The 22,040-nt window shown below is 30.9% G+C and overlaps 1 protein-coding gene across 4 annotated transcripts; it reads left to right on the top strand.

The window, feature by feature from the left end:
* Positions 1-14,910: 14,910 nt before the first annotated feature.
* On the top strand, positions 14,911-18,747 carry LOC112024337 (probable protein phosphatase 2C 5). 4 transcript variants are annotated; one of them, XM_024056974.2, is made up of 8 exons: positions 14,911-15,179; positions 15,977-16,240; positions 16,528-16,699; positions 16,796-16,995; positions 17,125-17,232; positions 17,320-17,445; positions 17,537-17,769; positions 18,196-18,747. In XM_024056974.2, exons 2-8 carry the CDS (start codon positions 16,031-16,033, stop codon positions 18,413-18,415), a joined length of 1,269 nt encoding a protein of 422 aa, XP_023912742.2. In that variant the 5' UTR covers positions 14,911-15,179; positions 15,977-16,030; the 3' UTR covers positions 18,416-18,747. The 4 variants fall into 4 exon arrangements, with proteins under 4 accessions (XP_023912742.2, XP_023912740.2, XP_023912739.2 ...); XM_024056972.2 differs by having other exon boundaries at positions 14,912-15,084; positions 16,796-17,013; XM_024056971.2 differs by having other exon boundaries at positions 14,912-15,179; positions 16,796-17,013.
* The last annotated feature ends 3,293 nt before the right edge of the window (positions 18,748-22,040 follow it).

Here is a 22,040-nt window from a genome sequence, read left to right as displayed (position 1 = left end):
AATGGTTTTTTTTAATAGGAACCTGGGTTTTTTTTTTTTTTTTGGTTAGAAAATTGAAATGAACGTTTTTTTTTTTTTTTTTTTATAAATATAAATTTAAAATCGCATGTTTATGTTGTTTTTTTACTGCTTATTTAGCTATCTATATTTCTCCTATATTCCTATGCACTTAGGTTAATTATGTAAAATTGTGTTACATATAAGATCCACTAACTCGCATTTCTTACACACATATTTTTTAATGTTAAATAAATTTTCAAAAAAAAAAAAACTACATATCAATTATCGATAGGTGTTATTCAAAAACTTCCCACAATCATTTGCTATAAAAATTACAACAAAATATTGTGATAATTTTTAACGTTAACCACACAACTTTTGACAAAGAGAGGAAGGTACATTATGAGAAGAAGTGGTAGATTATATCATCAGAGGAAAAAGAAAAGTAATGAGATCAAAAAATTTTGTGGGTGGTTACCTCAATGTTATTATTATTGTTCAGCAATTCTTCTTGGAGAATTTTCAATTTCTTTTTGCATATTCTTGCAATTTATCATTTGTGTATGCACTTTAATATATTTGATGAGTTTACAGGTTGAAAATTATTAATCTTTAAAGAAAAAAAAAATAGAAGAGCCTCTGAGCACACGATGAGCGCATGCTTAGAGCTAGTATTTCTTTAACGTGTGAAAGACTCATTATGTCAAACAAACTAATAAAAAGAAGATGAAGGTCACATAAATAATTTCTTATACGGATAAGTTTCAGCTGATATGCACAAATGAGTAGCCATTCTAATCTTAGTTGCAGCAAAACTCCTCAACGAAAATTAAGTAAAATTCAAACATTAAAGTGAAATCTAACATGAAATCCAAAATTCAAAAATGAATTTTAGTGAGATTACAACTATGAAAAATATCCGAACAATGTTGGTCATGTTCCCTATGTTAATTGGTTTATTCTAAAATTCTCGAAGTTGTTGCTTGACAGTTGATGGTGTGATTTTTGAATAATTTTTATGGAAACTACTTCTAATTTTACTATAAAGGTTACAATTTGACATAATAATAGATTAATTTGTCGTATCAAAAAAAAAAAAAAAAAAGATATAATTTGTGCCACTTCAATAACACGTCAATTTGTTACGTATTCACATGGTAAATTTCGTAGTGTCTAGTATCACACCATCTCTAATAGCAAACACTAGCTCAGTTCCTTCCTTTCAGTGCAGCTCTACATGCACGCAGACAATCACTTGCCATAACAATAATGATGGGCCATTTTGAGCCCATAAAAATTCTAGCCAAGTCACAGAAGGAAAACTAGCAAGTCACCTCTGAAAGTTCACAAATAATATGACATCTAGCTCCAAGCAACCAATATATCATACAATTAAGAGTTCCAAGTAATGAATAGGGCACAATTTTATCATGTTGAAAACCATCCCATGAGACTTCAATTGGCCTGTGCTTAATTGCAACCAATTTTAATGCATATTATTGCTGGTGAGCATTAATTCAAATGGCACGTTTTCCCTTTGTAACTTGTAAGGACTAAGTAGAGGATTAAAATATCGAGTTAAAGATTCATAAATAATGTAGGACAGTCTAAGTTTCACCACCTAAAACAGTTTCATTATAAATTTTAGGCTTTATCATCTAAGGGTTGTTTGAAAACGTAAAAACTATTTTCATGAAGAAATCTTTAAAGTAGATCGAGGATCTTGTAAGTGTTATGAATATCAAATAACACTTTACATGCATGTTGCAAAAGTTAGTAGTATATAAAAATTAAAGAGGTTGGGTTATTTAAAGAAAAACTTGAGATTAAAGCTTAATTGAGTTAGACTGAGTTGATCAATAAAAAAAATTAAAGAAGAAGTTCATGTTAAGAGCATGTCAGAAGCAAGATTTGTTACCTCTTAAGTTGTTGTTATGGTATATATATATATATCTCAATATACGGGGACAAGTAAAAGCTCAAAAGATCATAAAGAATATCTCATCAATAAGCACAAGTTTGAGAGCTGAGGCCTTTTAGGTTGCTTCTTGGACAAGTGTCAATTATGGGCATAGAAAGTACACATTGTTAGCTACACCAGTTGATGATTTTAGCAAGTTTTGCAAACAACATCCACTTGTGGAGGCATCAAACTACTACCTTTCCAGTTGGGTCCGGACCCTTTCAAATGAGTGGCTAAAATGGTAAGTGGGTCCCAATATACACATGGCCACGTCAGCAAAAGCTTTTATTTGAGAATATCCACAACTCGTAATAAGGCTTACCCTCCTTAAAAATAAATAAATAAAAAAAGAAGAAGAAAAGAAAAGAGAGAGAGAAAAAAGAAATGGAAAATTTGAAAAGAATTTGAAAAATATCCACAAAGGTGTGACTTGATAGTAGAAGTTCTTATCTCAACATCTAGAGAGGAGCAATTCGAATAATAGTTTTAGCAAAAATCGTGTGGTATACATGGTATTATTCATTGTCGTCACGTAATGTGGGACTGATGAGCCCACACTGGAAACTTCATTTTTTTATTCAGTAAAAAAAAAAAAAAAGTATGTATTATATATATTGGGAAATATTTCTAGAGAGAGAGAGAGAGAGAGAGGCATAACATCAAGTTATACAATAGAATTACACAATTTCATTGTTTTTATGTATGATAAATTTCATATTAATCCAATATAATTTAATATTTGATTGATAAACATTATTTATATATATATATATATATTAATTTTAAATGCAAAAAAAAAAATTTTAAAAATGATCAATAAAATATAATATCCCATTATGGGGGGGGGGGGGGGGGGGGGGGAATATCCATTAGTCAAAATCTTCTAATTTTTCTTGTTCCACTTTATACTCCACCAATAAAAACTTGTCAAGGTTGATTGGTGGTGGTGGTAGGGAGGTGTTGGGTTATTTTATTTTAGGTAGTTAAAATAAGAAAAGTCATAATGGGAGGATTTAAGTAAATAAGTGAAGATGTAGCAAGTTTTTATTAGTGGAATATAGAATAGAACAAAAAGCATAAGACATGAGATTTGTGCTCAAATATCCATATCATTCAATAAGAAGCATCTTTTTTAAAATTGCAACAAAAATTTCACAACAAAAGACAAGCTCCATTATGTCCCATGTTGAATTGCAAGAACCTCCAAATTGAACCTATAATTATAAGTATATCCGGCATCACAACATAATTAACAAATTACTAAATAAAATAAAATAAAAAACCAATAAATCAAATAACCTTTCAAGCCAGAGTTAAATATATGCATGTATTCAAAAGTATACCCCAACGGCAACAGGCAAATATTATTTCCTTCGAATATTTTGAATAAGTAATTATATCACCCTCTTCTATTCTATGCCTAGCACAAGTAGCTGCATTGATTGCTGGAAAAAAAATATTAATAGGACAACATATTTGGTGGTAAGAAAATAGCAAACTGTATTTCTTTTTTAGTCTTGCATTTATAGGTTAATGAAAACAAATCCACACAAACAAAATAGAGAGTGGTGCTTAAAAATTCTCACTTGAAAATTTAGATAAGGAAAAGATATTTTTTGCCATTCAATCTCAGCCTGTAAATGGGAAATTACGATGAATTTACCACTAATTCGACCTTTAGTGTTTGTACGTGAGGATTTAAAATTAAGGGATTTAATGAATAATTGCTAGTATAAACTATAAAGTACCTAAAAAAAGAAAAAAGAAAAAAAAGGAGCCAGTACAAAGTACTTCATATGAATAAATTTAATAATGCAAGATAATTTGAGTTGTTGGAATTTTGTTGTGATAAAAAAAAAAAACATTTATGATGTAATGGATTTAAAATGACATTTTAAATCTAATTAGTAATCATTTCAAATCCACCATGTGGGGGTAAAAGCCTAAACGCGTATGTTGGGCCTTAGGCCCCATTTAAAGATATAAGTATGTCCGAGGAGGAGTAAAGGATTGGGAAATGCCTTAGAATGGAGAATCATGTAAGGAAAGGGAGGAGGAGTATAGTTCAAGTAGGGTATCCTCCTCAGACTTGAAGAATATCGGTTAAGCATATACCTGGACAATTTGGGCAATCTTTCGGGAAGTTCCAACGATAAGGATGAACTTCATACACGTATAAAGATGATAAGAACAGAGAAATAACTAAGGGAAAAGCTGCTACCACTACATTAAATGTACTGCAACAACTTTTCTAGCCGCATTTATGTGGAGAAGACCCCTGAACAGTGCAACCTCAGCTACCACCACTCATGAAGAACTAAAGAAGGTAAATGATAGGACATATACTCAAGTAAATGCTTAGATGAAGAACAAGTGTGTGATCAAGATAGATAAAAAAAAAAAAAAAAAACTATATAAATGTAAAGGACCTCTCATGAGAGGGGGATCGAAGAGAGAAGGAAAAGAAGAAGAAGAAAAATTTACTGTAGCTCCAAAAGTGACCTTAGCCATTCAAACTATAATTTGTCTCCTTGGACCTAAATTTATTCAAGTTCCCAGCGTTTTAGTACTTGTTCTTTTAATAAAATCTTGATTAACTGTTGGTGAGTTCACAACCAACCTAGTTCTTTTACCCACTCTCTACAAATTCATTGTATTTAGCTTAATAAGCTCACATCCCATCTCTTTTGGGCTTGGGCTATAAATTTTGACCCTACACACCTATTAATAAAACTCCAATCCACCCATTATAAAAATTGCACCCTCTCTTTTCTTTTTTTCAAGTCATTTTTGTATATATTAAAAGCTAATCTCAGAGAAAATCTAATTAGATTTTAATTGGATTCTCAATTTTACTCCATGTGTCCTATCTAATTTTTAATTTTTATGCCAAGTAAGCATAAATCTAATTAGATTTTAAATTGGATTTCAATTGTAGTCCAATTTTGTGCTATATGTCCGTCTAATTTTTTAATCTTTGTGGCAAGTAAATTAGTAAATGTAAAAACTAAAGAGTCTAAATCCAATTAAATTCTAAATTTCATATATATATATATATATATAATGAAAAACTATTGCATAGTTTATAAATGTATGGTTTAAAAAATGTGTAAGCTAATTTCATATATAATTTGAACATTTTTAAAAAAAAAATATAATTTAAATTGTATAATTGTAATTATTTTTAATTGTATCTGTGCATATTCACATGTTACACATTAGTTTAAACTAAAATTTGAGATTGAAATATCTTCTTTTGAATACTTTTACCCAAAATGAGAAATACATTTCGATGCTGAAAATACCTTATGAACCTGAAAAGATGGAAGGGTTAGGCCCAGCATGGGCTTGGACTTGTCAATTGAAAGGCAAAAAGCCTATAGGGCTAACCAAATCCGATATTCAAGGGTCAACAATGGGCTGGGATGAAAAGAAATATCCCGGCCCATGGTCCAACCATGGACAATGCCCAACGGGCCTTTAGTAGGCTGAACGGCTGTGTGCTTTTTGGTTGCGAAAAAAGTCATAAGAATAACTTTAGTATCATCTATATCTATACTATTATTTAAAGTATTTCTTTTGTTGGAACTTCTAAATGTTAGGAAGTCCTATAAATATATAGATAATAGTTGTTGTAATGTTACATTTAGTTAGTTAGTTAGTTAGTTACAATTCTAAGAGCATCTCCAGCAAAGTAAACATCTCCAAATTTTGGAGAGAAAAGTCACTGTTTACCCCAAAAAATCCCTCCAACAGATTCGGCATTTCCAAATTTTTTTTAAAATTTGCTATAGTAGCTCTTCAGATATGGAGAGCATTGTAGCAATTACTGTGGCATATCTAAAGAATATTTTATCTTAAAAATATACCCGGCTGAATAAAAAAGAAATTCTTTCTCTTTCTTCCTCTCTTCTTTGTTCATCTGTCTCTCTCTCAAACGGTAACATAATCAAAACACAAACACAATCTAAAATCAGAATAGAAACAATAGATTAAGAACATGGAAAAATACAAATTTAATTAGAACAAAAAATTTAAAATCAAAACAAAAACAACAGATCAAAAGCATGAAAGCCTATCAAGCTCCATTGTAACAACAAAGTGAATCAGAACAAGAAAAGAAGGGAGAAAAAAAAAAAATATATATATATATATAGATGAAGGCCATGTCGGCTCTGTGTGTGTGAAGTGAGCTGAAGAGGAAAGAAAATAGAAGTCAAAAGATCATGCTAGAGAGTGTTCTAGAATCAAGTAGAAATAGAAAAAGTATTAAAAAGAGAGAGAGAGAGAGATAGAGAATGAAAGAGAGAATCCGAAGTGTTCTTGAATGTAAGGGAGAAAAAGAAAATAAAAGAAGGGGTGAGAGGGATAGAGATAGGATGGACACGTGTGTGGAGGATAAAAACAAGAAAAAAGAAAAAGAAAAATAGAAATGAAAACTAATGGATGAGAATAAATTGAAAGAAATGAAAAATGTTGTGAAAGTATTGCAAAAAATGTTGTGAATATAACACTTTTTATTGAAAAATATAATTGTTGGGAATGAATATAGGAAGAATAAATGATGATAAAAAAATAATAAAGAACGAATGAAGAAATAATATTTAAATGGGATAGAGAATCTACTGAAAATTGTATTTGAAAAAGTAAGGAGGCAAAAAGTAAAATGCATTGTTCACTCTCCAAACAGGCAAAAATTTGGAGAGGCTACTGGAATGCTCTAAGTTAATTAGTTAGTTGGTTAGTTACAATTCCAAGCATGTTAATCACATTTTAGTGTGCTTTTGGCAAAAATTATTTTTGCTAACTTATTTTACTATTTAGCTTATTTTTGCTACTATTCATGGATCTCACTGTAATTTTTTATTCTCTTTTTTTTAATACTATTCATAAGTCCCATTGTACTATTTCAGCTAACTTTTACTTTTATCTATAGTACTTTTAACAAAACATTTTCAGTTTTAGTAAAATAAGCAAATCTCAAATGGACACTTAATACATATTGGAATTATTAATACATATGGAGAATAATATAACCATTAAGATAAGGCCATGTGAGAAAATAGATAAGGGTGGCTCTATATTGGAATTATTAATAAATATGGAGAATAATATAACCATTAGGATAAATTTTAAAAATTTTATGACTCTTTACCTTTAAAAAAACAATTGTGACCACCTAAATTTTTCTAAGCCTACCATAAATAAACTTTGGACAAAGTTTAGCAACAAACTTTGTTGTGGATTAAGTTACAACTTCACTTAATTTTTTTTTATTGAATGTGAATTTTGACAAATAAAATCCACTGTTGGATTACATTTTCTTATTATATCATTTATACTCGCAAAATATCAATAAAATCAAAGATCAATAGCTATGTCATCAATCAAACGTTTAAATTTTAAGTGTTTGTAGTATAAAATTATACATACAAAATAATTTTATGGATCGAATAGTAAATAGCATCCAATTGGCATAAAATTTGGCATGTGTTTAAAGAACATAAAGAAAATACAATGCAACTGTTAGATTTTCAAAATATGTAGCTGTGTTAAATTTTTTTAGCGAGAGTTGTAGCCTTAAACTACAACTAAGTTTTTAGTCAAACTTTGGTTCCCTTAACAATATATTTGGCCTTTACAATCAAAAATGAAAAGCTTAAGAAAATTTTTATTGAACTAAAATTTTGAAAGAGATCTAACTTGTAGTATTGATAATAAAACTATCATGCAACAATTTCAAAATAAGAAAATTTGTAAAAGAAAATTATAAGATCTTATGTATTTGCGTGTTTTTTTTTTTTTTTGTCAATTTATGAAATTCTATTTTTATTATATTTTGTATAATTTAAGTTTCATAATGGCAACTTCAGAAAAAATTTCTAAAGCCACCACTGCCTATAGAATAGTTTTATGTTTCTATAAATATCTGCTTATAATCATATTTCCATTCTTATTGAAGAATAAACCAATTGATTGCTTAGTGTATTTCCTCTCGCTCTTAATATTTATGGGTGACTAGTTTGAATTAAATCAATTTCTCTGCAATTTCCATACATTGTCCTACATCTCTCATCCATCCCCATTAAAGTACCCTCAAATCCAACCGTTTAAAATGTTTAAATAATAAGGTTAGACATGTAAAATACTAAATTACTAATTTAAAAACTTCTAAATTTTAGGTAAATTTAAAAATTTAAAAAAAAAACAGTTTTTTTTTTCACCGTGTTTCTTTGCTAAAACTAGATATTTTTTTAACTACATGAGATAATCTAATAAAAATAAAACTACATAGAAATATAGGATAAGAATAAGGATACTTAAAAAAAAAAAAAAAAAAAATTAACATGGTTTTTTAATAGGAACCTGGGTTTTTTTTTTTTTTTTTTTGGTAGAAAATTGAAATGATCGTTATTTTTTTTTCTTTTAGGATAAATATAAAATTAAAAAACGCAAGTTTACGTCTTTCCAAAAAAATAAAATCTTTTTCATGTTTTTTTACTGCTTATTTATCTATCTATATTTATCCTACATTCCTACTCACTTAGGATAAATATGTAAAATTGTGTTACATTTTAAGATGCCACTAACTTGCATTTCTTACCCACATACTTTTTCAATGTTAAATAATTATTAAAAAAAAAAACTACAAATCAATTATAATGTAGGTGTTATTTTCAAAACTTCCCACAATCATTTGCTATAAAAATTACAAGAAGATATTGTAATAATTTTTAACGTTAACCACTACAAACTTTTGACAAAGAGAAGGAAGGTACATTAAGAGAAGAAAGTGGTAGATTAAATCAATCAGAGAAAAAAAGAAAAGTAATGAGATCCAAACATTTTTGTGGGTGGCTACCTCAAATGTTATGATTATTTTTTAGAAATTATTTCTTGGAGAATTTTCCAATCTTCTTTTTAGCATATTCTTGCAATTTACTTATTTGTATTTTCACTTTATATATATGTGATGAGTTTACAGGTTGAAAATTATTAATCTTTAAAGAAAAAAAAAATAGAAAAGCCTTTGAGCACACGCATGAGCGCGTGCTTAGAGGCTAGTATTTCTTTAACATGTGAAAAGTCTCATTATGTCCAAACAAACTAATAAAAAGGAAGATGAAGGTCAAATAACACAATTCCTTCTGGATAAGCTTAGCGGATGTGCACAAATGAAGTAGCCATCCTAATCTTAGTTGCAGCAAAAATCCTCAACAAAATTAAGTTAAAATTCAAACATTAAAAGTGAAATCTAACATGAAATCCAAAATTCAAAAATGAGATTTTAGTGAGATTACAACTATGAAAAATATCCGAGACAGTGTTGGCCATGTTCCCTACGTTAATTCGTTTATTCTAAAATTCTCAAAGTTGTTGCTTGAGATGCTGCGATTTTTGAATAATTTTTATGAAAACTACTACTAATTTTACCATAAAAAGTTTACAAATTGACATAATAATACATATAATTTGTGCCACTTCAATAACACGTTAATTTGTTAAGTATTCACATGGGAAATTTCGTAGTGTCTAGTATCACTCCATCTCTAGCTAATAGCAAACACTTACTCAATTCCTTCCTTTCAGTGCAGCTCTACATGCACGCAGACAATCACTTGCCATAACAATAATGATGGGCCATTTTGAGCCCATAAAAATTCTAGCCAAGTCACAGAAGGAAAACTAACTATTCACCTCTGAAAGTTCACAAATAATGTGACATCTGGCTCCAAGCAACCAATATATCATACGAGTTCCAAGTAATGAATAGGGCACAATTTTATAATGTTGAAAACCATCCCATGAGACTTCAATTGGCCTGTGCTTAATTGCAACCAATTTTAATGCATATTATTGCTGGTGAGCATTAATTCAAATGGCACGTTTTCCCTTTGTAACTTGTAAGAACTAAGTAGAGGATTAAAATATCGAGTTAATGATTCATTAGTAATGTAGGATAGTCTAAGTTTCACCACCTAAAACAGTTTCATTATAAATTTTAGGCTTAATCATCTAAGGGTTGTTTGAAAACGTAAAAACTATTTTCATGAAGAAATCTTTAAAGTAGATCGAGGATCTCATAAGTGTTATGAATATCAAATAACACTTTACATGCGTGTTGCAAAAGTTAGTAGTATACAAAGATTAAAGAGGTTGGGTTATTTAAAGAAAAACTTGAGATTAAAGCTTAATTGAGTTAAACTGAGTTGATCAATAAAAAAATTAAAGAAGAAGTTCATGTTAAGAGCATCTTAGAAGCAAGATTTGTTGCCTCTTAAGTTGTTGTTATGGTACATATATATATATATATATATGATGAATCAAGGAAATTCACCAATGAGTCGCACGATACTCCTTTCGCTTGTATGTTAACCTGCACGAAACAAAGGAGAAAACCTATCGAAGGACACCGGTGTGGTGCCGGCCAAACACCCTCCGAAGGTTAAGTCAGAAAGTATTCTCACAACTCTAGAGTGCTAGAGAAGGTAAAATCATGCGTACCTTAGTTTGTGAGGGTATTGGGGCTTTTATAGTAGCATAAGGTTGACATCCCTTTCTTGGCGCGGAAGTCTTTTCCTTATAGGACTCTCTTCGTAGAATCCTCAACGTGATGGATAGATCTCATCCTTATATGGAAGATCTTTACCAAATATGCAAGATTTCCGGAGTCCTACTAGCGCAAGGACTCTATTTGGGCCTTTAGGAGAGTGGGCCAAAATATCCCCCATGAGGGGTCCAACAGACCCCTGGACAACCAGCCCACCTTCCTTCACTCTGTCCATAGCCGGCCCGTTCACATCAGATCTGTCCATTAAAGGCCCGTACAAATGACGGACTCGTTTACGCGGACGTCTGCGGACCATATTCGGCCCGTCCAATCACATAAAATATTCCAAAGATTTTGTCCCTTTCAATATATATATATCAATATATGGGGACAAGTAAAAGCTCAAAAGATCATAAAGAATATCTCATCAATAAGCACAAGTTTGAGAGCTGAGGCCTTTTAGGTTGCTTCTTGGACAAGTGTCAATTATGGGCATAGAAAGTACACATTGTTAGCTACACCAGTTGATGATTTTAGCAAGTTTTGCAAACAACATCCACTTGTGGAGGCATCAAACTACTACCTTTCCAGTTGGGTCCGGACCCTTTCAAATGAGTGGCTAAAATGGTAAGTGGGTCCCAATATACACATGGCCACGTCAGCAAAAGCTTTTATTTGAGACCCGAATATTAATAATATACATGTTGCACAAATTTAATCTGTGATTTTTGTTTCAAAAGAAAGAAAGAAGAAAAAAAAATTTATTTGAGTTTGTTGAGACTTGAGATGCAGACTCCAATTAGCTTTTTTTTTTTTTTTTTTTGGTTCCCTTATCAGTTTTCAATAGAAATATGCCCTGATGATGATGAAATTGAGGTTGACCCGAATGAATTTGCACCTGAACTTTTAGTGGGATTACTTTTTTTTTTGAAGTGTTTAGTGGGATTACTTATAATGCCTAAATTAATATATGTTACACATATATAATATATATATATTTAAATCTCCTTTTTCCCATAGAAATATACCCCATTATGATGATATTAAAGTTGACCCAAATTTATTTTGCAACTGAAATTTTAGTGAGCTGACTTATTATGCCTAAAATAATACATGTTGCTCAAATTTAATCCGTGATTTTTGTTTCAAAAGAAAGAAAGAAGAATTTTTTTATTTTTTTTTTAGTTTGTTGAGACTTGAGATGCAGACTCAAATTAGCTTCTTCCTTTTTTTTTTCTTTTTTTTTTTTTTATTATTTTTTATTTTTTCTTTTTTGGGTCTTTTCAGTTTTCAATAGAAATATACCCTGATTATGGTGAAATTGAAGTTGACCCAAATGGATTTTGCATCTGAACATTTAGTGAGCTTTTTTTTTTTTTTAATAAACCAAGTGCTCAAATATAATATGTTTTTTTAATTATTATTTTTTTGATTAAAAGTTCTCAAATATGTTGAGACTTAAGATGCAGAATAGTTTCAGAAAAAGACACAGAAATAAAACAGAGCATGTCAAAATTGGTCTGGTTGCATGGTTCATTTGCTCCATTTGTCACCTCTCTCTCTCTCTCTCTCTCTCTCTCTCTCTATTAAGATTAAAAAAAAATGAATTAAAAAGACAAACACATACATAGTTGGCTTACATAGTCTAGGTAGATTACCAATCTATTTTGTCCTGATCCACCAAAACCATATGCTGTCTTAATCCACCTAATTTTTGCCAACCAACACACACGCAATGTCTGTGTAATATTGAATATAGATAGAGGGATTTTTTATCCTCTGTGGAGGACCATATTAGATTTCTTTTATAAGTCAATATCCCAACAAAATTACCTTTCTAGACTGAACCCCAAAGATAGATACTTTATATTACAAAAATGTATGGAAAAAAAAATCAAAAACCCACTTTACCAACCCATAATTATCAATCATAATCATAGATTCAGGGAGTTGGAATTCTAGAGTTTTGACATTAGCTGAAACCTCAATTTCAGATGGGCCATGGTTTTCATCATGTAAAACTGTTCTAGATCGTGAGAGGCACGTTATATGTAACATCATTGGAGTGTGACTAATATAAAATCAAATACGCAATTCTTATTTAAACAAAGAATGAGTTGGATTCCTTTCAAAAAAAAGAAAAAAGAAAAGAATGAGTTGGATTGCATGAGATTACACACATATCATCTTTTTTTTTCTTTTTTTTGAAACAATACAAAAATTAGGATGATAAGAAAGATTAAATTATAACCAATTATTCTACCTCTTTATTTAACGAAAGGAAAATCACACCTAAAAGGCATTTAATTAAAATATTGTAAATGGAATTGAAATCTTTGCAAGTTACTTACAATCATATCCTAATTCGATAAAATAACTCAATAATATCAAATCAAACAATACAAAACTAGGATGGTAAGATCAAACTAGGATATATCTCTTTATTTAATGAAAGGATATCGTACACAAAAAGATGTAGACCTTTAATTATTAAAAAAAAAAGACTAAAAACCAAAATGAAATCGATGATCAAACCTTGATTTGTTAAACTTCTAAAACAAATTAGGTAACACATGACCACTACCAATACCATAAATATACACAACCTTGCATTTTATCATCCACAAAAACACACACTCTAATAACTCACAACTTAAACGACAAAATAGAAGAATATCGTGATTGTCTAATATATAGCTAACTCTATCATAAAATTCTTAAACCTCATACATCCATTTAAAAATANCTCAATTTCAGATGGGCCATGGTTTTCATCATGTAAAACTGTTCTAGATCGTGAGAGGCACGTTATATGTAACATCATTGGAGTGTGACTAATATAAAATCAAATACGCAATTCTTATTTAAACAAAGAATGAGTTGGATTCCTTTCAAAAAAAAGAAAAAAGGAAAAGAATGAGTTGGATTGCATGAGATTACACACATATCATCTTCTTTTTTTTCTTTTTTTTGAAACAATACAAAAATTAGGATGATAAGATAAGATTAAATTATAACCAATTATTCTACCTCTTTATTTAACGAAAGGAAAATCACACCTAAAAGGCATTTAATTAAAATATTGTAAATGGAATTGAAATCTTTGCAAGTTACTTACAATCATATCCTAATTCGATAAAATAACTCAATAATATCAAATCAAACAATACAAAACTAGGATGGTAAGATCAAACTAGGATGATATCTCTTTATTTAATGAAAGGATATCGTACACAAAAAGATGTAGACCTTTAATTATTAAAAAAAAAAGACTAAAAACCAAAATGAAACTCGATGATCAAACCTTGATTTGTTAAACTTCTAAAACAAATTAGGTAACACATGACCACTACCAATACCATAAATATACACAACCTTGCTATTTTATCATCCACAAAAATACACACTCTAATAACTCACAACTTAAACGACAAAATAGAAGAATATCGTGATTGTCTAATATATAGCTAACTCTATCATAAAATTCTTAAAACCTCATACATCCATTTAAAAATAAATAAATGAATTACATTTTTAAATTCATCTTTAAATAAACATTGTATATCAAAAAAAAAAAAAAAAAACATTGTATATCATTATTTTTTATTATCTATTTAAATTATTGATAATATTACATAATTCAATTCACTCATTTCAAAATATGCTTCCAATTTAAATCATTGATAACATAGCCTAATTCAATCAACTTATTTCAAAATTGATTTATCACAATTCAATATACTAAAAGTTTGTTTGGGATCGGTTTATTTTGCTAAAATCAAAATTTTTTAACTAAAAATATTGTAAATAAAAATAAAAGTTAATTGAAATAATACAGTGAGACCTATAAATAATACCAAAAAGTGTAGTGAGACTCATGAATGATAACAAAAATAGATAATAGTAAAATAAGTTGGCTTTTTAGCTAGAACCAAATACACACTAATTTTATTTTGAAAAATGCTAACAAATACCCTTAAGACACTGATTAATAATTTATTTTAAAAAAATTTTCATACTATTTTTATGAGAAATAAAAAAAATTATCAAAATATTAATTATTTTTTATAAAATTTTTCCTTTAAATAGATTATTAATCAGAGTATTCGTTATTATTTTTCATTTCAAAATAGTTGGATAATTTAATAATAATATTTTTTTAATAAATGGCACAATTAAAAAAAAAGAAAAAAAAAGAAGGGTCATAAGTCAAAACCAAAGCATACAAAACCCAAGGAAATTTCCGTAATTTCACCCAAATTTTGCTAAGACAGGAGGCAGAAAAAGGACATGAACGTCATTATCAGAGAGGTCTTTGTCCCACCACCCTCACAAAAATCACGCCTTTTCCGCGTTTTCTCTCTCTAAAAAACACACACAGACTACAGGCTACACACTACACAAACAAATAAACACACACACACTCTCTCTCTCTCTCTAGCTCTAGATTTATCTTCCAATCAAATCACACAGATACCTCTCTCTCTCTCTCTCTCTCTCTAACTTTTTAGGGTTTTTGAAGAGAGCATTCTTGATCGAGGAAGTTGTTTCAAAAAACACACAAATGCAGGTCTTCTTGTAGATTGTAGATTTTTTTTTTTTTTGCTTCAAATCCTTTCTTTCTTCAATGTGCCTTTCTCTCTCTCTTCGATCTACTCCTAAACGGTGCGTTTTTTACTATTTTTCCCTCAAAATTAAAAAAAAAAAACTATTTTTATTTCAGTTTTGCTCTAAATTTAGCTATAGATTTATGCTAATTATAAAAAGTTTTAATCTTTTTTTTATGTGCACATTGTGGTATTATTTGTTTATTTATTTACAAATTTTACTGATTATTTGATTTGTATTAGCCCTACTGTTTATGCATGCGTGTGCAAAAAAATTTAGATCAGTTGGTGGGTTTTTTTTTTTTTTTTTTGGTAAAAGAAAATTGGGTTTTGGGTTGTGGGTTTGAAAGTGTGATTGGTTGGTATTTTGGGAATGGAGGTTGGAAATGTCATTGACTTTGGTAGCTTTTAGTGATACTTGGTTTTGAGTAATTTGGGGTTTTTGGGTCTCTGTTTTAACTCTGAAATGTAATGTGTTTTGCTGATTAGTTGAAGTGGTTATTTAGGTGATTTTGGTTGGGATTTTGAAATTATGTTGGTGGGAATTTTGATTAATTGGTTTAAGTTTATTTGATGGGCAATGAAGAATATGGTAGTATAACTATGGGATGTGTGGAAGTTTTAGTTTTTGAAACATTAATAGGATTGCATTGCATGTGCAAATTTTTGTTTTCTTTAAGGTGTTTATGAGTGAAGTGGTGAAGTTGTTAAGAGAGACTGTAAATGGTTGCTTTGGGTGATTAGGCTTTGTATGTGCAAGGGTTTTTTTAGTTTTAGTTTTATTTTTATGTGTTTGTGATCTAATTGTAGAAGTGTTATGAAGAGAATCTAAATGGTTATTTTGGGTTATTTAAGGTTTTGGCATTTGGTTCTTGGAAATGTTGAATTTTAGATTAAGATGAGAGTAAGATGAGCCGGGCGGAAGTGTCAAGGATGAGGTCTCCTCTTGTTCCGCTTGGGACTCTGATTGGTCGAGAGCTTAGGAACGAGAAGCTTGAGAAGCCTTTCTTGAAGTATGGACAGGCTGCTTTGGCAAAGAAAGGGGAGGATTATTTCCTGATAAAACCCGATTGCTTGCGGGTTCCGGGAAATCCGTCGACATCATTTTCTGTTTTTGCGGTATTATTTCCTTCCCATATATACTAACTCATCAACTGCTTTGGGAAATAATTAAATACCCTTCATTTGGTTGCTGAGGAAAAAAATAACATGTAAAGCCAACTTAGAAGCTGAATTAGGTGCTGTTGATGTTGAATAGAAGTCTTGGTTTTCAGTGGTCTCAACTGTGGGAAATTTATCATTCGAAAGTCTGGTTTCTTATCTTTTCCATCCTTTTCTCAGCGACCAAATGGAGCGTCAATGTAATTCCCTAATGGATATAATACGCACTGGATTCTTCTTGGCAGATTTTTGATGGACATAATGGTATATCAGCTGCTATCTTTGCAAAGGAGAACTTATTGGATAATGTTTTGAGTGCGATTCCTCAAGAAAGCAGTAGGGAAGAGTGGCTTCAAGCCCTTCCTCGGGCACTAGTTGCAGGTTTTGTGAAAACTGACATAGAATTTCAGCAGAAAGGTGAGCACCGGGGAGTTTGTTGCTATGTTTATATGTTCTTCGTTTTTGGCATTTTCTTTTGTGTACTTGTATTTTACATTTGGATGTTAATGACAGGAGAGACTTCTGGGACAACAGTGACATTTGTTGTGATTGATGATTGGACTATAACTGTTGCATCTGTGGGGGATTCACGATGCATATTGGACACCCAAGGGGGTGTGGTTTCTCTCTTGACCGTTGATCACAGGCTGGAGGAGAATGTAGAGGAGAGAGAGCGTGTCACTGCTAGTGGGGGTGAAGTAGGAAGACTCAATGTATATGGGGGAAATGAGGTTTACTTTGATTAGTTTTGTTCACTATGCTACTCAAAGAAGCTAGAAGCTTCCATGCATTATGTACCATTTCTACTATCTTATTGGTTCCCATCTGTATATGGTTCATAGGTTGGCCCCCTTCGATGCTGGCCTGGTGGATTATGCCTTTCTAGGTCTATTGGTGACACAGATGTTGGAGAATTCATTGTGCCAATACCACATGTTAAGCAAGTGAAGGTGAGTTTTTTGTCTTATTGATGATGGTTTTGTTTGCATTTTTGTTCATGTTTTCTGCAGTTGAGAAACCTCATTCTGGTTGTTTAGATTTCAAATGCTGGAGGAAGACTTATAATTGCTTCTGATGGTATCTGGGATGCTTTATCTTCTGATATGGCTGCCAAGTCTTGTCGGGGTTTACCTGCAGAGCTTGCTGCAAAGCTGGTTGTGAAGGTGATGTCTAGAATGGGATTCTTCTTTTAAGTCCAAGATGATACTTAAGTTTTACCTGTGTGGCTTAACACTTGTTTGTTCCATTTCTTAGGAAGCTCTAAGGTCAAGGGGCCTGAAGGATGATACAACCTGCCTTGTTGTTGATATCATCCCCTGTGACCAGCCTGTTTTACCACCAACACCAAGGAAGAAACAGAATATGCTCCGTTCTCTACTCTTTGGGAAGAAATCTCAGAGTTTTACGAACAAATCAACAAATAAGCTTTCTTCTGTGGGGGTTGTGGAGGAGTTGTTTGAAGAGGGTTCTGCAATGCTTGCAGAAAGGTACATTTTTTAGTGGCCCTTGCCTAACATTATTTGGCTATGTTACCATCATTGTTATAAATTTCGCTATTCTGAAATAGTTCATAGAGAAGGATATTGGCTGCTCCTGTTCCAATTATTAGTTTTCTTTGAATCGGGTATCACCAGGATATATAACATACCACTTGCAGAGGGATGGATCCCATAAGTATATCCCCATGATAATAAAAATTTGTTGAATAGATGGCCACGTGCAAATTTTCTCCCATAATGTGCATTTAACAAATTACTTAATAGACATTGTTTGCCAAATCTAGGCCAAATTACTTATTCTATCTTTTACTTCAATGATGTGGCTTCTTGTTTAAAAGAGTTAATTAGGGGGTTCTTCAGTTTTCTCATTCTGGTTGTAGTCCTTAGTTCATCTTCTTCTGAATGAAAATGCAGGCTGGGTAAGGATTTTCCTTCGAACACGAATTCTGGGCTTTTCCGGTGTGCAGTCTGCCAAGTTGATCAAGCTCCCGCTGATGGATTATCAGTAAATTCAGGGCCTTTCTTCTCACCAGCATCGAAACCATGGGAAGGCCCCTTCCTTTGTGCTAATTGTCGGAAGAAGAAAGATGCCATGGAAGGAAAAAGGGCGGGCATACCCACAGTGACCTCATAGAAATTTGTCTGGTAAAATAGTAAATATATTGATATATTTTTTTTCTCTGGCAGTGTGAGCATGTTTGGTTTTCCTCGTCGGAAATTGTCGTTATAGATGTGTGTAAGAAATGAGGTAGAAATACAGAGAGTAGGTGTTTTGGAGATTGTTGAAAGTTTGTGGCAGTTCTGTTTGTGCTCAGCTGTTGGACTGACTGACAAGAGGACAAACAATGGTATCTACTAGATATGTTTGTGATAGTTTGATTGCTAACAGCTTGAATTTGTAAGTAAAAACGAAGATTCCGTAATGATAAGCTATGTTTCAGCAGTTTTTTCTGCTTCTTGTTGGAAGTCATGGCAAGATGAGTTTTTTCTTTTTATTTGCTTTCCGAATGTCATTTTATTGGAATGCAATGTGCATCCTATATTTATGTATGCTACTAATAATAGGATTTTACTGTTTGCGCTTGACTTTTTAGCTGTCCCAATTTTCCCTCACACACGTAATATTAATTAATGAGGAAAAATAAGTCATATTTACTAAATTTTCAAACTTCTTGAAATTTTCAAAATTCTTGATTTTAGGAGTTCAAATTTGGTAAGAATGAAGTGTAAAACTCATATTTTATACCATTTAATAAGAGATTGTTATAATAATATTTTATTTAAATTTCAATACATTCTATCACACTTAATAAGATCTAAATAAACTCTGAATTTGGTTGGACTTATACATGGGCATTAGAATTGATCGGATGTGGTTGTGTATATTCTTAAATATGTGATTAAATATGTGATAAGATGATATGATATATTGAAATTAGAGAGGAAAAATATGAATTCTACACATTTTTACAGAATTTAATTTCATTTAGAAAAACTTCTCTTCTGCTGTTTAGATTCAAAATGAACAGTTTCAATTTAAAGTAGTCCTCATGGGCCCACGTACACTACTTCCAAATCTCCCGGTTAAGGCCTTCGTGTTTTCTTTTTCTTTATCTTTATCTTCTTTTCATTTTTTTTTTCAAAGCTCTTCCATTTTTTAAAATTTTTAATTTTTAATTTTTAATAGAAGGAAAAGATTGTAATCCAATATCTGTTAGCAATATTGCATGGTGCAATATCTCTGTCACTTGCATTTTTTCTGTCATTTTATTTTATCTGTCCTTTATAAAGATATGGAAAGACAAAAAAAAAATATCAATTTATTTTTCATCTGCAAGGGAGAAAAATGAGAGACATCATTAATGATCCGTTTGGATTGAGGGAGAGAGAGAAGGAGTAAAGTAAATTTAGTACAAAATTAACTTATTTTTAGTCAATATTACTCTAATTCTCTTTACTTTCCCTTCTTTTCCCTTCTATCCAAATAGGCAAAAGGTACTCCTCAATCCTCATTGCCACTCAAAGTGTAGCACAATTCTCAAATTGTGAAAATATCAAAGTACTAGCCTGGCCCATAAAGCCTGTTATGCAATTATCCAGAGGTCATGCACTCACGGATTCCTATCGAAAAGGACATCTGTTCCAAAAACTAAAAGGCCTGGGCCCAGTCTTAGTAATAGCCAGACTACTCCGTAATCACATTTGTAAGAAGTACACTGAAGGGGCTCCTCTAGTTCGTGATTATGAGGAATTCAGAATTGTTGGGGTTGTTGACAATTGCAGCTAAGACAAGGAGGGCATTTGAAAGTGACTCTCTTAGCGATGGCAATTAAAATCTGAACTGTGGAGGCCTGTTTAGACTTATCTTAAACCGACTTATTATTATTTATTCTTATATAAAAAGAAAAAAAAAGTATAGTCATGGTTAAGGAGAAAGTATCTCATGCATCCGATATATGCAGTATATATCTTACAAATGTGTGGATTACACAATATAAGATTCATATATTATGAAAGAAATTATATACACACCAAATATATGAGATAATTATTATTTGGTTTCAAGTGTTAAATATCTTAAATATTATGTGGAGTATAATAACATGTACTTTTTTTTTGGACATGATTGATTAGATGAGGATGTTTTGTAAAATTGACATCATTTTGGACAAGATTGATTAGGTGAGGATGTTTTGTAAAATTGACATCATGATCATTTGAGGATAAAAGTCACATAGAATTGTTGGCTTTCATGTTCTATCTCTACGTCCAAAATCCTACTATCCTAGTGGTTCCTATAAAATAAATGAACACATATTTTAAGTTTTAAGGTCATTTTGTCACCTCCTCATGTGTCGTGTTTAGATGGACTTAGTTTATGGAGCTAGGTTTAAACTAGAGAGCCAAGCTTGCTACTCACATCAACACTCATAGTGATGAAGGCTAATGACATATCTTGGAAGCCAAGCTCACAAATGATTTGCTTTAATAGACCATAAAGAGGATAATTTTAGTAAGAGAGAGTAAATGCAATATATTTGGTAAGTGAAATCTTGAGTTAATGCTTCCATTTGCTATGCCTTTATAGAAGTTTAAAAAAAATGTCAAAAATCACAAGGAGTAAGGATTGTTTTTAATTCCCGGATTTTTTTAAGGGTATTTCAACCTTGAGTAGCGGGTTTGATGAGAGATTGAAACAAAATGGATTGGTGCCAATTTGGGTAAATTGGTCAAGTAAATCATTCTCAATTTGTTTCCCTAAAATAATTGACACACATGAAGCTACTAAATTCAAGGGATTGTGTTTAGTAAGCGTTAATAGTGATGGGCAAGCATTAGGGTGTTTCGTATTCTTGCTGAAATTCATGGGTGTTACAAAAGAATTAAGCCAACTCCACTATGTACTTACAGAGGCGGCCCAACAAATTTGGAGGCCTAAGGCAATATATTTAACTAGGGCATTTTTGTTATCACTTAAATAATATTTAACTAATATTTAATATCATAATTTTTTTATAACAAAAATCTATTCCTTTTATTTTGTAATATGCTTTTTTATTTTGGAAAAATGCTAAAACTATAACAAATTTTACTAAAAAAAACATTCAAATAATCTAGAAATGAATACGATTAGTGACACTTTAAGAAAATAATAAACAAGTATTTGAATGAATTATGTTAGGAATATTATAAATTTTACAACATGAGGCTTACAAAGATGTATAATTAATCACAAAAAATAATTCAAAAATGTATTTAATAGGTTATTGACGACCACATATCATATTAATTGTCACATCAATTTGTAAAATTTTCAAGTAAAATTAATAATATTTCTAGCATTTTCCTATCTGAATTATTTCTTGCGATTAGTGACACACATATTTGTAAGGGAAAATGCTAGAGATACAAATTTTTTTACAAAAACTTTTACAAACTGATGATGTGATGAATGATTATAGATATATAAAAAAAGTAATGTTATCGGTGGGCCCAGATGAGAACCAGTAAGAATTTGGCCACAACAACAGTTTGTAAAAATATTGTAAAATAGTTTGTAAAACTATAACATTACTCTATTTGTAAGAGCTGTGTATTTAAAGTTGTATTATCTTTAATATTACTCAATACTTTGGGACTTCTTAAAAGTAGAGGAAAATTATAAAATTAAATTTTTTTTTTCCTATATCTCTATTTCTTTTTTAAAAATATATCAATTTTTACCCCAAAATTTGGGGCCTTCCTCTAATAGGGGCCCT

Source organism: Quercus suber, unplaced genomic scaffold (genome assembly GCF_002906115.3).
Source record: "Quercus suber isolate HL8 unplaced genomic scaffold, Cork oak 2.0 scaffold_541, whole genome shotgun sequence".
Taxonomy (NCBI): Eukaryota; Viridiplantae; Streptophyta; class Magnoliopsida; order Fagales; family Fagaceae; genus Quercus; species Quercus suber.
Note: the sequence above shows the minus strand (reverse complement) of the source record. Positions and strands in the feature narration are given on the sequence as shown.